The sequence below is a fragment of the Rhodamnia argentea genome, chromosome 10 (assembly GCF_020921035.1).
Source record: "Rhodamnia argentea isolate NSW1041297 chromosome 10, ASM2092103v1, whole genome shotgun sequence".
Lineage (NCBI taxonomy): Eukaryota > Viridiplantae > Streptophyta > Magnoliopsida > Myrtales > Myrtaceae > Rhodamnia > Rhodamnia argentea.
Window position 1 is genome coordinate 16,129,593 of NC_063159.1, and position 14,725 is coordinate 16,144,317.

At 41.9% G+C, this 14,725-nt stretch overlaps 1 protein-coding gene across 1 annotated transcript; it reads right to left on the reverse strand.

Moving 5' to 3' along the window:
- Window positions 1–4,607: 4,607 nt before the first annotated feature.
- On the reverse strand, window positions 4,608–6,480 carry LOC115733263 (NAC domain-containing protein 92-like). Its single transcript, XM_030663931.2, has 3 exons — window positions 6,267–6,480; window positions 5,867–6,147; window positions 4,608–5,591 (listed from the first exon to the last, which is right to left on the reverse strand). Exons 1-3 carry the CDS (start codon window positions 6,463–6,465, stop codon window positions 4,839–4,841), a joined length of 1,233 nt encoding a protein of 410 aa, XP_030519791.1. The 5' UTR covers window positions 6,466–6,480; the 3' UTR covers window positions 4,608–4,838.
- Window positions 6,481–14,725: the final 8,245 nt, after the last annotated feature.

The following is a 14,725-nucleotide window of genomic DNA, read 5'->3' on the forward strand; positions in this document are numbered from 1 at the left end:
GCCATTTATTTTAAACAAGATAATTAATCTTGTCCTAGATACACACTTACAAAGTTTAATGTTGCATATGTAGGAAATGTTTAGTTAACGGACTTTGGGAAGGGCTGCCCTCGCCCGCCTAGACCCGCCTAGGTGAGGGCGATCGTTGTCAGCCCAAGGCCGAGCATCCCTTGTCCAATGCAGAAGAGGGCGGTCCTTGCTCGAGGCCGACGACCTCCGCCGGCCATCATCAAGGCCCGGCAATGGCCGGCGGAGGGAAAAAGGAACAAAGGAAAAAATGGAAAAGAGGTAAAAAAATTCATCAAAAGATTTAAAAATATATTAAAATATTTTTAAAAATTATTTACATCAGCGTCGGTGGTGCCACGTAGGATGGACGACGTTCACATCAATGATTCTGGCAAACTATGATAGGATGGATTCAATTGGTAGATGTGCACCTCCCGGAAGTCCAGTAGATGTGCACCTCCCGGAACTACGGAGTTCGACATTCGAAAGGACCCAAAAAAGAAATTGAGCATCTTATTTTGCCTATAGTCAAGGTCATTAAGGAAGAGGTCCTATACATCCAATGTGGAAATCACTCGGAACAGGAACCCAATGTGCATTGCATACATATACATGATTGCAAAAACCAATGGAGATTTTTCAACCACACGCACAAAACGAAGAAATCCTCCGACCCAAGAAGGCTTCTCGACAGAAATGTCAAAACCTAATCACATCCACATCAATGGTGTTCGTGTCGTTTTAGATTGCTGTTCCAGCTGTGACAAAAAGGGTATGCCTTGGACAGGAATTGACGATGCTAGTGGATTTGGTGCTTTCTTTGAGAAATTTCCTTGAAATTTCCCATTGTTCGACACACCCTCGTTAGGCTAGGCGTTCTAGATTCATGGGTTCTCTCGTTTTTCATCTTTTCATCTGTGATTAACCCTAGTAGATATCGTTCTTTAGGCGTGATACATGTACCAACCAATCCGTACCAACTAATCCGTACCAACCAATCCATACCGACAAACATAATGTCGTCATTAATCTTATGTGGCAAGGAATTAGAAATAAATCGATGGAAGATTGAACAACACGCGTCGAGTTCGTGTTTCTTCAATCAATAAGACGATCGGGTTTGTTCCGTCTCGAACGTCGTTAGATCTCGACCTCAAAAGCTGCAGACCAGCACATACCACGAGGCGATTCTCGATATCGGCGTCGCCAGCAAAAGCAAGTTCGAGATTAACGTGATGACCGAAAGCAGGAGGGGGGAAACTTATTCTAACATTTCACGGAACGACACTGGAGCGCGACTCACGCCGGACATGCTTGTCTAAAATCGACAAGCACAGGCACGCACACGACACGTATTTAGGACGTCACGAAGTTCCTCGTTGCTCCTCAAATTTCACGTGTCACTGCCCTCGTGTAGATATTACTCATGACTTCCGTTGGCCTCGGGAGTACTTCACGCGTGATTTAAAATCCAGGTCTTCGCCAAAAGAATCGACACCTTCTAGTTATCACGACGATAAGGAGACACCGTTGCCACATGGGCCACGTCGACGTTAATACCAAGACTTTTACTTGCGAATTCGTGGGAAAATGTTGGCACAAGAATCTGGAACGAGAGCCACCCCGGAAGTTGAGGATTCGGTGCTTTCCACTGGCTTCATGAACAAGAAGACACTCAGCCCTTCGTTAGTTCGTTCGTTCCACACGTTCTCTTGCGAATGAAAGGACGGACCAAAAAGGGGAAAACAAACAAGATTAGGTTATTCGAACGGAAAGGAAAAGTCAAGAATATCACTACAAAAGCCAACGGGCGTGAAATTTCCTCTACAATTCACTGTGCAAGACTCTTGCTAGACCGGCAATTCTATATATCAATTAATTCCACAACGGACACGTCAGACACAAAGAAATCGACAAAACTTATGTACATACATACATATATATACATACATATGTTTTCTCTCTTCTGTCACCATTTCCTTATATTATACGCACGAAAATTCGTTTTCACTAGTGTTACTATGGAGATTTAGCGTACGGATGAAAGGACGGGATTAGAAAGGGCTTCTAATTTCTTTTTCATGTAGTTGCTATCCGGGATTTTTCAATAACATGAGCCTCAATGAATGATCCATCCAACCATCTCAATTTGTCTTTACCTCTCTTAGGCGCGAATCTCTGCTTATATTTATGAAATGATTCTTGTTAATGAATACCCGCAAGAACATTTTAATAAAATCAAACAACCAAAGCAAAAGAAAAAAAAAAGAAGAAGTTTAGATTAAGATGGTACGGATCTTTTTTCTTGTGACGCATGAAACAGTGTCAAAAATGTGAAGCTCTCTCTTTACTAATCATGCTTAATTTAGAGAACGTTTTAATGGAAGTCATAAGAAAAACGAAGTCAACGATGATTGATTTAGGCGTGCTAGGTGGAGTCATCAACCAAGGTTAAAGCATACTATAGTCTGATATTCAAATGATTTACGTATGAAAATCCATACGCACTCGTATTGACATAGTCACCGAATTAAACCGTCAACAAGTTTCATTTTTTTTCCCCTCTCTTTCCGCATGTTGTTGATAATAAAAACAAAGGTGAGATTGCAATCTGCCCTTTCCAATTATGGGGTCGATCATATATAAATATGTGCGTTTTTCTCCATTCCCTTTTGGATTTTTCTGTAATTAACGGATGTTAATAATCCCATTATCCCTTTGCAAACGCATGTGCTTGTGGCGTTTATTTTTTCTTAGCATCTACAAATGAGATGGATAAAAACCCTAACCGGAGCGAATCATGCTCGTGTAAGCGATGAAGGTACGTTATGACTTTTGTACACCGGCAACACGCGCATAACAAAAAGAGTATCCATCGGCGGGCGCTACCAAAAACACTCGCCAGATAACCTGGCATTCCGCTTTTCAACGAATTAACTTTTCAAAATCGAAACCCTAATAGAAAGGCTTGGCACAAATTCTTCCCAAGAAAAATGAGATGGAGAGATGACATGCAAATGAGGTAAGTCACAGGGAGAGAGAGAGAGAGAGAGAGAGATATGTAGTAATCGTGACCGGCTGGTGGGCGCCCTCCATTTTTTCATGCAGCAAATCGGGCAGTTTTCTGTAATTCACAAGGAAGATTAGTAGGGGGAGAGAGAGAGAGAGAGAGACTCCTTACGCGCGTGTTGTGTACGCTGTTCTTGTTTTTGTTTGCTTCCTCTTCATTTGCTTCGGAGCAAGAAATGCTTTAACACGACAAAATTCTAAGTTCCATGTCGGGTAAGGGAACGAAAATAAATGAACAGCCGGAAATGGGCGGTTAATTCCCCGGCAAGCCTCAAACCAACTCTTCCTCCTTTGCTTTGCATAGAAAGTAAGATGATGACACATAGATGGGCCAGAATGAAAGCTCTCTCTCTCTCTCTCTCACACAGAAGGGTTCATCTTGTTGCTGTCATTGCTTCTGTTCTCGTTGAAATTAATATCAGGAAAATTAAGAAGCTGGTTTATTACTCCACGGATGGAACTTCGTGTTCATGGCCCACTACTTTCTACATTTGCAGATGATTATTATCACATCTTTCATATTCGTATGTGTTTGATAACTCTTGCAGGAACCAAACTAGGGAGAAACGTTTTACATTTCAGGATACAAAACAAAGAGAAAAGGAAGAGCACTGTCAATTATTGATTCATCTCAGAGAGGGAGGGAGGGAGGGGAAAGGGCCACAGAAAGAGAGCAAGTCTTGTAGCTGACACCTTCCCATGTTATCCAAAGAACATACCCTTTTTCCTTGTCTTTTCAATTGACAATACTTGTTCTTGTGTTGCTTGTTGTATCAATTAAAAACGTTTAATTAGATCTGAGGGAGAGAGAGAGAGAGAGAGAGAGAGAGGCATCTGCTGCTAGAATCCTGGGAATGATTCATGTGATCCAGGACCTTTTCCTTTCCCTTTTTTTTTTTTTTTTTTTTTGGAGATCTCTTTCTCTACAGAGAAGGTTGCTGATTGAAGTGTATTATCCACCTGTCCAAGCATTAAAAGGACTTGCACATGATGTCATTCCCTTCCGAATTCAATCCTCCTCTTAATTAAATTGGTTATCAAGCTGTGCACACATGAATTAGATCAGAAGATGGGTGTGATAAGCTTGAGGAGATTCTCTCCTCAGCTGCGTTGATGAAGCTTTTCACTCCCATTTGCTGATTCCACAGGCTTGTCACTCAATCTGCATCTCACATTCAATGGACCTGGATTTGATATGCAATCATGGTGCTCTCAGCTGAAAAGATCACCCCATCCTCTTCTTAAATTCTGATGACTTTAGCAGGGCTTTATCTTTCCCTTTTTCCCCCCCGGTTAGAAGGATCTTTTCAAACTTAAATAGCTTGTGACCTTTCTTGGTTGAACTTGACCCCAAAGTTTTGCACACTTGACCAAAGTGTCCCTCGTTTGTGAATTTCATGGCAAAGATCAGCCATCTAATTCTCCGTAGGGTAAGACGCGTAGGGTTAATTAACAGAATGTCGAAAGAAAGAAAGACTGCGAAAGAAAGTGGAACGAATGACTGATACATAGCTGCAAAAACACAATACGAGAAATCATAAGTTACACAAAAGGTATATAAATTATGATCATGCAACACGCTCCCAGTGATCCATCGATAAAAGAAGAATATAAAAGGTCTTGGACATTGGGAACGTTTTATGTACAGGAATATAAGGATCCAAGAACCTGAAAGAAAAAAAAAACTAAATATACCTACTGGTATCATAGGTCTAGAATAATCATCTCTATACGATGCTGTCTATGCTTTGTAATCTTGATCAGTAGTCCCAAAAATCAAAATCTTGAATCGGGCCTACTGATGATAAACCCTCGAGGTCTCCAAATGCATTGCCGCTTCCCACCTCTTGCTTGGAGATCGCTATGGACGATATCTCGTTATTAACATCCGTGCTGAGCCCGGTGTCCTGAGATAGACTAACCATAGAATGATTGGATGAAAACTGCTCCGCTTTGCACTGCTTGTGATGCGGGAGGTTCGATGTCTCCAAGTTTGCTTTTATTGCTCTTAGAAGAGCATGATCAGCGCTCCCGCGGCTAAAACCGGTGCCGCCAAAGCTCAATACCAGGTCGTTTTGTCCTTGGTGCAAGTACTCCTCATGATGCGTAGACCCGTGGGAGGGGAAGAGAGGAGGATAATTTGACAACTGAGAAGGGCAGTGACTTGCATCGACGCTTGGGTTCATCATATGGCAATAATTCATACGATCTTGTTGTTGCTGGAGTAGTACTTGATGCTGGTCGTCGGTTGAATTTGCCGGGAAGTAAAAGTAACCGGTGTTTCCGTCCGGCGCCCTTGGGACTGAATTGATCACGCCCTTGAGTTCGTTTTCCCCATCGGTGAAGCTGGAGCTCGGTCTGCTTGAAGAAGGAGCGTCCATGAGAGGCGGCGGGGGCGAAGACATATCCAACAGGTCATCAACATAAGAATTGATTCTTGTGACCAGGCCTGGAGATGGAGCTTTCTTGATGCCCGTGCTCTTGTGGAAAACCCTGCTCACCACCCATTCATCCTGCAATCATATAGGACATCATCATAAGAAAGCCCTTCAGCTTTTCGCCAAGATTTTCTCACATCAAAAGCAAAAGCAAAAGCAACCCCATGAACAACAGGAGGAAATCATAATAAAACCAGAGAAGGAAAAAGAAGGAGGATTCAATCTCTAAAGCCACGTGAAAATGAAAATCTTTGCCTCTCCATGAAAAGGAAAAAAAGAATCACAACAAAGGTGCAGAAGGAAAGAGACAGTATATGCGGCGATCATTCATCTGTACATGTATCTTGTACCTTGGTAGCCCTGGAGAGATTGTAGTAAGCCAATTTGCCCTCCAATCTGTACTCATGCATGACCCAGTTGGTCTTCTCTCCTTTGGGAGCTCGACCCCTGTAGAAAACAAGGGTCTTCTTCATCCCCACAAGCCTGCCTCTCCCTCTGCAAATCTCTTTATCTTTGCCTGTGGCCTTCCAATACCCAGACTCCGTGGCTCTATTGGTCCTCGTCCCTGTCGGGTACTTCCTGTCCCTCTGGCAGAAGAAGTACCACTCTTTCTCACCCATCTTGGCTTTCTCTGCAAATCAAAGGAAAGAGAGAGAAAACAAACACAAAAGCCCAGATGAATAAAGAGACTGAAAAACTTCCAAAAAAGGCGTTTTGAAAGAGGAGCTGCGAAAGGGTCCGTTTACTAACTCGGCATGTCCCAGGGCTCGCACTTGTTGAGATCTACTTCGGAGATTGCACTGGCGGAGAAGGAGCTGTCCAGGACCTTCTGCGTGAGGTAGTGAGTTATGATCTCCTCGTCCGTGGGGTGGAACCTGAAGCCCGGGGGCAAATCTATCAGCTGCTGATGCTCCTTCCCTTGGTTCACCACCACGCCTTCTTCTTCCATGGCCGCCAACTTTCGAAGAGAAGCAAAAGGAACTGGATAATCGAAAGCACCGTTGATCAGAAAGACTGCAGGAGAAGAAACGATTTTGGAGGAGAAGCTGTTTTAGAAAGGAGGACAAGGTGAGAAAGAGAGGGGCTTAAATAGAGACCTCCTTCTCCTTCTCCTCCTCCTTCTTCTTCTTCGTCTTCCGCAGCTCACGAGTCCACAAGATCCGTAGAGGCTAAGGCTCTTGTGGAACAAGCCTCCCTCTCATTGAACAGTTCATTTGTTTTTTTTAATCATCTTTATTTCTTTTTTCTTTTTGTATCTTTAATTGCAATCTGTCCTTTTGTTTGAAAATTAATGTGAATAAAATAAACGAATTAACTGCAAATAAAGTTTTTTTTTTTTTTTTTTTTTGGGGCCCCACTTGCGTCTAACACGATGGGGCGGACGTCCCTCCACTTTAACCCCGACTTTGCAAAAAATTTTGGGAAGCTGCCGGTCCAATTCATGTACAAAGGATTTCATTTTAACTGAAAATTGGGAAGACTCGTGGGTGCCCGTGAATCCGCCAAACCACAGCGCACCGACCCAATCGCGAATTCGAGCAATCCCGTCTCCCCGACCATGTTACTCCTACGCTAAACCTTTATAGAAATTCGAACTTCGTCAGCGTAAAAAATTGAATGCAAATGGAATCGGGTTAATTTGTTTCGAAGGTGTCAGGGAGGTTGCCATTTGTAAGTTTCAAAATTTCTTCTCGTTCAACATGGGAATATTTTTTTTTTTTTTTGGGTGGGGTCAGACAAAATGGGAATATTGACTTCATCGGAGAGCTTAACAAACGCGCAAAAAGGAATTTAATTAGGCAGGGTGAGGTCATGAGCACTTTCTGCTCGTTTTCCTTTTAATGCCGACGACGACGAGGAGATCGTAACCGAATCGAAATCGGCTCTTTCGGAGAGACTTCATTTGTGAATTTTTACCGAACGGCATCGTCCGGTCGTTCCCTGGTTTGCCTTTTCTCCGAAAGAATCATTCTCTGGATTAGGGTTCATTCGCACTAGTTACGATATTGCTAAGCTAAGTCATGCATTAAACTATAGGCCAACCATACTTAGAACATAATATAGGTGATTTTGGGTTTTTTTAAGTATTTAATATAAGTTATCGCGTGATGAGGGATGTTTAATTCGGATCACGAATGGACGAGGTATACGTATAGTGCCTTGTAGACGCGAAAATTGTCCAAAGAGTCCTGTACCTATTGCACTTTGACCAACTCTTTAAATCTTTTAATTGTGTCAATTGAGTTATAAACCTTTTGGAAATTTGCCAATTTAGTCATTTCATCTAATTTTGGCCAGAAGTTACCGACATAGACGTTGGCTTTCCTATGTGGCACGGTCGACGCTAACGTGAATTTTTTTTTAATTTAAAAAAAAAAATTCTTGTTAAGGGCAGGGAGAGGGCCGCTAGCCATAGGTCGAGGCCCGGAGGGTGAGGGCTTGTGGCTCTCATATGCTGGTGGTCCCAGCCGGCTCTTAGCAAAAAAAATAAAGAGAAAAAAAATTTAAAGAAATAATTACGCTAACGTTGACCATGTTATGTAGGACGGCCGACATCCATATTAGTAATTCCAGGCAAAATTGGTTAGAAGTACTAATTTGGAAAATTGTCAAATTGTTTAGGACTGAATTGACACAATTAAAAAGTTTAGGATTGAACGGGTCAAAGTGCGATAGATTGAAGACTTTCTAGGCGATTTTTTTTTCCTTTTTAGTCTTCGATCTTGTCCGTCATTTGGAATGCACCGTTGTTCTTCGCCTGAACAGCAAGCGTGGACTTCCTTGAAAGCATCTGGCAAGAACCCGCGATCAAAAATTTGCGTTGGAGTTTGCTTTGCCGTGTGGGTAGATGTAAGTGTACGCATAGACATACGCAATCGATAGATGAACAGGCTGATGGGATTGACCAATGTGATCGGCTACTTTGGTTATTTCAGATGGGCAAAACTTCATTTTAGAAGCTGCTTCTTTTTCCTTTTTGATCTCGGACATCGGAGATTGCTTCAAATTGACTGAAATATTGGTTCTAGTCAGAGAAAAATGTTCAAAAAGTCTTAAATTTATTGCGCTTTGGCCAATTTAATCTTAAATCTTTCAATTTTGTCAATCGAGTCCTAAATTTTGTATACTTTGCCCATTGAGTCTATCCGATTAATTTTAATAGAAAATCGCTGACTTGAACACAGCCCGTACCACATAGGGATGGCCAAGACTGTCGTGGATTTTTTTTAATTAATTTTTTTATATTCTTTTTCTTCCTTTCTTTTCCTCTTTTTTTTTAATCTATCACCAATCTTGCCCGACCACAAGCGAGGGTTGACAACCCTCATCATTGACTAGGCGAGGGCCGCGAAGCCCTTGGCAACCACATGTGAGGGTTGGCCAAGGACCTTCGTCGGGGCTTGGCAGAAAAAAGGAAAAGAAAATAAATAAATAAATAAACTAATAAATATTTTAAAAAATTATAAAAATTGTCCACGTCGGTATCAACCTTGCCACATAGGACGCTTGTTATCCATATCGGTGATTTCCGGCTAAAATTGACCTCATGGACTCCATTGATAAAGTGTCCAAATGTTAAGAACTCAATTGGCAAAATTTAAAAGGATTATGATTGAGTTGGCTAAAGTGCAATATGTTTTATACTTTTTGGATAATTTTCCCGTTCTAGTGGTTATGTCCTTCACACGAGAATTTCTGCCTATTTCGTAAGAGATGTCACCGCATTAGCTTCAATAGGTGCTGTCTTCAGTAGGCCAAACCCGAAACATATAATTTATATGCTCAAATTAATAAGATCCACACAACTAATATGGTATAATTAGAGGATCAGCAGAGCTATTTAATCTAAACATTATAAGACTACATGTGTATTTCAATACAAAAAGATAGCCACACTATCCTTTCTCGAAAGTGATCACTTGTTACGAAAGATGCTTTTCCGTTCCAAAAGAGTAAAATAGGATTGCAACCAGAAAATTAGGACATCCGGATAAATCAATTCTTTCTTGAACCCGAGCCCGCCTTTGCCGGATCTCTCATCTAAAAGATAATTCTAACATTTCTGCTCAAGAATTTCTAATCTCGATATCCAATCTGAGCTACCAATTGGATCAGTAACACCAAACGAATTTGCATGTAGAGAGCATTTAAATCAAGCTGCTAATTAGTTCACCCAAAAAAGACCCCCCCAAAAAAAAGAGAAGAAGAATTAAAAAAGGGGTGTGAAGGTCAATCTGTTGGTGGCCTAGCAAGCGGCACATGCTGATGGTTGGCCCGACCCAAAACATACGCGGAGACACCGACACAGTCATAGGAAACTAAATAAATAAATAAATAGTTAAATAAATAAACAATTTATAACCAAAGACCAAAAAGAGAAAAATAAACAAGCGAAAGTAAAACATCCCGACACCGACCGTGGAGAAAAATACCGGCGTCGTAGCCACGAAACCTACGAATTGCTAAATGCAATTCATATTAATTTTTCTATTCTATAATCTTCTCCAAACCAATAATTAGCATTACACATAATTTTTGTCCTTAATGGACTCGAGTGGAGATCAGATCAGATTAGATTAGATTAGATTAGATTTAGATTTAGATTAATTCGCGTGAGATAATAATTGGGTGGGGCCCATCCGAATCCCCTCCACGTGTTGACATTGGCACGCCGTTGCCGATGACGATGATGCCGAGCTTGATGTTACTTCCGCTGAATCCGTGCCTCGTCTCGTGGGATTTTGCTCCGATCTCGCTCTATAGCTTTTAGCTCCCCACCGTCATTTACCTTCGTTCTTCTTTAAATGGGTTGATAATATCTCCCCCGGTGAAAAACCTATCAAAATTCCTAGGGCAAAAAATTAAGGTAAATTCAGTAACTTTAGGAGACTTTTCGGAAACACGAGAAAACTTTTAGGATAAAATTGGCAGATTTCCCAATCCCGGTTCATTCCCTCCAGGCCTGGCTTCCCAAGAAGACTTCTTTCAGACGACCCGCTCGCGAGGAATTCCTCCGGTTGGATCCACGCGATACATCGGATATCCATCACGGGCATTTCGTCCACATGGAGATTAATTCCAAAAATGATGAACCCATGTTACATTCCTCCCATCTCGTGAAAAATCTATCGAAATTTTACGGGAAAATTAAGGCAGATTTAGGATTAGTAGACTTTTCGAAAGGCGAGGAAGCTTCTAGGATGGAATTACCGGATTTTCCAAATCTAGTTCGTTTCTTTCGGGTTTGGCTTTTCAAGAAGACTTCTTTCGGAAGACGCGCTTATGAGGAATTCCCCTTCCCCCGGCCGGATCCACATGATAGGTTGATTCGCGTGTGTATTTTTTACACGACGGGATAATGGATCGAAGCCGACGGACGATAGATCAATTACGAGCATATCGATTCAAGACTTTCGACGGCATGGAGATTAATATGGGGCAATACGGTTTGAGATCTTTTAGTGGCATCGCCTATTTAAAATCAGGTTTTTTTTTTCGTTTTTTTCAGAAGAAGGAATTTAATAATGGTTGGAGTAAGAGCGGTGACGGAGGATTCGGAAGGAATCCCGCGAGGGGTGGGGGGTGATTTTATCAAGTGCGGCCTAGAATAATTAAACGAGGGATTGAATGACATGTGGGAATCATATACTTAAAACGCGTTGGGCCCCACCGGGGAAAGCTTTGAGAAAGCGTTGTCGAAAAATAAAACGACACTGCGAAGCAAAGAAGCGAAGCGCGCCTCCCTCCTCCACCGCCGTCCGTCCCGTCCCCCACGCCTCGCCCCCTTGGGGCCCCCCACCCTCGGAAAGGGCGGTGGGGCCCCCACAGAACAGAAGGGTGATGACGATGGATGACGCTCGCAATCTGCTTCGAGTCGGTTTTCGATTGGTGGGTTCGTAATTTCGAACCATTCTGTGCCCGGATGCACGAGATCGCTGCATCCGGTCCGTGGGAAGTGGGATTTGTTATTTGATTATGGTATCGATTCGGAAAACTTTTCATTTCAAATCAATTTAGTTATAACCATTTTAATGAGACCAATATAACCATCGCTCGCGACCAGCGATGATCTAGGCAAAGCCAAAATGAAAAATAAGATAAAAGAAAAAAAATTGAAAAAATATCAAAAAAATGGAAAATTTCTTATACATTAGTCTAATCAGCACAAATACAAAAGATTTATAACTAAATTACTCTAATTAAAAAGTCCGGGGACTTACTTGGTACAAATATAATGAATTTATCGCTTTTTGGGAAATTACAATAAAAAGTCATAAACCTATTGTAATTGTGTCAATTCAATCATAAACTCTTTTTTTTTTATACCAATCGAGTTTTAAACCTCTTGCATTTGTATCGGTTCGGTCTATCCAACCAACTTTTGCTGGCCAAGAATGACTTGAACGATTTTCCAGGCAAAGGGGAGGGTCGGTGAGGTCGAGTCTTGCCATGGATGGGCAAGCTCGACCTCGCCCATGTCTCGCCCTCGCCAATTGGTGACCGGTTGGAAGAAGAATGAGAAGAAAAAAAAAAAGATAGAAGGAAAAAAAAAATTAAAACTTCAAAAAATACTAAGATTTTATTAAAAAATGTCACTCAACATCGGTTGACGTACACATCAATTTCGGATTGTCAAAATTGGCTAGATGAACTGAATTGATATAAAAGCAAAAGGTTTAGATTAGAGTCAATTGCCCAAAAAAAAAAAATTTAAGATTGCCAACAATAGATTTAAGTTCGAAAAAAATATATATTAAAGACTTTTTTTAAATAATTTTCCCGCACTTTTTTGGTACTTTCCCGCATTCCGCCCATGTGCCCACGACGGCATCCCTCTAACCATCGAGACCGTTGGATGGGTAGATAATGACGTCATTCCACCTCCCTCTCGACTCATACGCATCATGACCCTCTCTCTAAAGCCACGCTATATGCTGTGCAAGTTGGAGCATCGCTATCACTCGGCAATCTCGCATCAACCCTCTCGTTCTTTTCCTTTTCAAGTAAAATTAATCAAATGGAAATCTTGAACCTTAATCTCCTTCAATTACATAGCAAAGTGTTGACTTAGGGTTCAAGTGGGTGAAGGCGCATTAATTTAATCTACCCTTTTTATACGATTTTGATTAAAGGGTGTGTTAGGAACATTCGATGAACGAAACTAAACAAGGCAACGTCGCGATTTGAAGTATCCAGACGGATCCCGTACTATGCGCGATCAATGCTCCGAAAATCGGGTTCATTAAAATATGCTTTGAAAGCATCTTTAGGGACGCTCGGTTAACAAAATCCTTTTTGCGAATAGCAGCAAATTATATTGAGGGCCTCAGATTTTAACGACCGTTTCAAAGGACACGTAGGATAAGATGAAATCTGGGCCAAATAGCCTCTCATGCGAGGGATCACTTGTCACCTCCATAAAAGATAACCTTCTTTATTTTCATCCCCTTTGCGCCCCCTCCTCTCTCTAATCTCCATTCAAAAACCCACTAATCTAAAAGCGGGCCTCTCATTCGAAAGTCAACACCCTTGACTTTTCGCTTTCGATTTGGTAAAACGTTAGAGTCCTCGAGGGCTCTTCTTTTTGCCCTTTTTTTTTCCATTCCGACCTTTTCTCTCTTTCTGTGCCATTACCTAACTGCCCTAACTGATACCAACTAACGGACTGACAAAGTGGGAATGGACCTCGTCTATAATGTGAAAGATGTGCATGTTGTGCTCAAAGGGCCACGACCCTTTTCCCATCTCGACAAAAGAAGAGGGTGCGAACGGCATGCTTCACTAAAGACAACGTAAAAAGGAGATTTAATTAGTGAATCCATGTCCTAAAATAAGGATCTTATCGAGTGGTTATGATGCTGGCTGCTTCACTTTTCACCACCTCCACAACCAGAGACAAATTCTAGATCTAACTGTTCCCCCTTCTCCAAATCTACTTTTCATTTTTTTCTTATTTAGTAATGTTGTGTGGACAATCATACACATCCAGTAGTTCTTGGCTGATCGGATTAGAGCGAGAGAGATGGAACATGGTTTTACGGTCCCTGATGCAATTGACACAATCTCGCGTAATTGGATCTCAGGGTGAACGAGTGGATTAGGAACCCTGGTACTGAGTTCCGGACACGTGCCGACGATGCGGTTCCCACTTTCAAGGACTTGGGCGGAAATACTACGCAATATGAAGTACCCGCGAACTAGAGTTCAAAGGGTGACAACGGGGCGGCATAAGTCTCTTAAAAGCGAATATTCGACAAGCGGACTTCTATTCTTGGCTATCATCTTGCACATTACGAATCAAAATTTAGTTCTCAAGAGAACACATAAACTACAATTAAACACCTATAAAGACAAATGAAATTGGCTAGATTCATGCCAAAACAGCATCTAGAAGAACATGCCGGCATCAGTAGTGCCAGTTTGCAGCACCATTGTTTATATGCCTCATCTTCGTAAAACTGAAGCTAACCATGAGTTATATTCCGTATTGCCAAGACACAGGAAAGAGAAATTGCTAGCTTGTAGAGTTGATGTTCAGAGCAGGATATATTCCGGCGCCTGCGGAGTACAGCAAGATTGCTTGAAGCTGGGGGATAAGCTGCATTAATGGCTGCACATGCAAAAACAAACATTTGTCAAAGTGGCCATGCGATTTTCAACTTGAGTCCAGCATTTCAGCTCTGAAATCCCCTCGTCCCTTTTTGAGTCTAGAGCAAGGCTTTGCTTCGCTGGTGCTTGAGCCTGGGAAGAGTGTGAATACGTTCATGTCAGCGCATGGACTGTGTGTTTTTTGCATGTCAAGTTAGTGATACAATAGTGACAATGATTGGGCTCGAGGATCGACCGCAATGTCGTGGGAATCTTGGCGTCGATCCCGAAGAGATAGAAGAAGAAAGGAGTCTGAGTGTTAATTTAATGATCTCGGGATCAGTGTGCCAATCAGGGCATGGTCCCCCAGCATTAGACATAATATTAGTATAGTAATACTGTATTACTTTACAGAAATCTAACCAACGTGATATTCAGAGCATTTAACGCGAACCGATTGGTTTGATGCATGAGTGTAACTTAACCTCCATTCACGGTAGATCGAGAATTTTGCAAATGATGGGGAGGGCGAGGCAGCTTGATAATTAAGAAGCATTCGGAGGCAGAGGTGCAGCCATGACCAGCCCCCCTTAGGTCTATCAGCGCTCGGGGTCTTGTTT

Coding starts and splice junctions, on each gene's coding strand:
- LOC115733263 (XM_030663931.2), bottom strand. CDS start 6,465: ATGGAAGAAGAAGGCGTGGTGGTGAACCAAGGGAAGGAGCATCAGCAG. Junction 6,148..6,266: donor CGAGCCCTGGGACATGCCGA/GTTAGTAAACGG, acceptor TTTGATTTGCAG/AGAAAGCCAAGATGGGTGAG. Junction 5,592..5,866: donor ATCTCTCCAGGGCTACCAAG/GTACAAGATACA, acceptor ATATGATTGCAG/GATGAATGGGTGGTGAGCAG.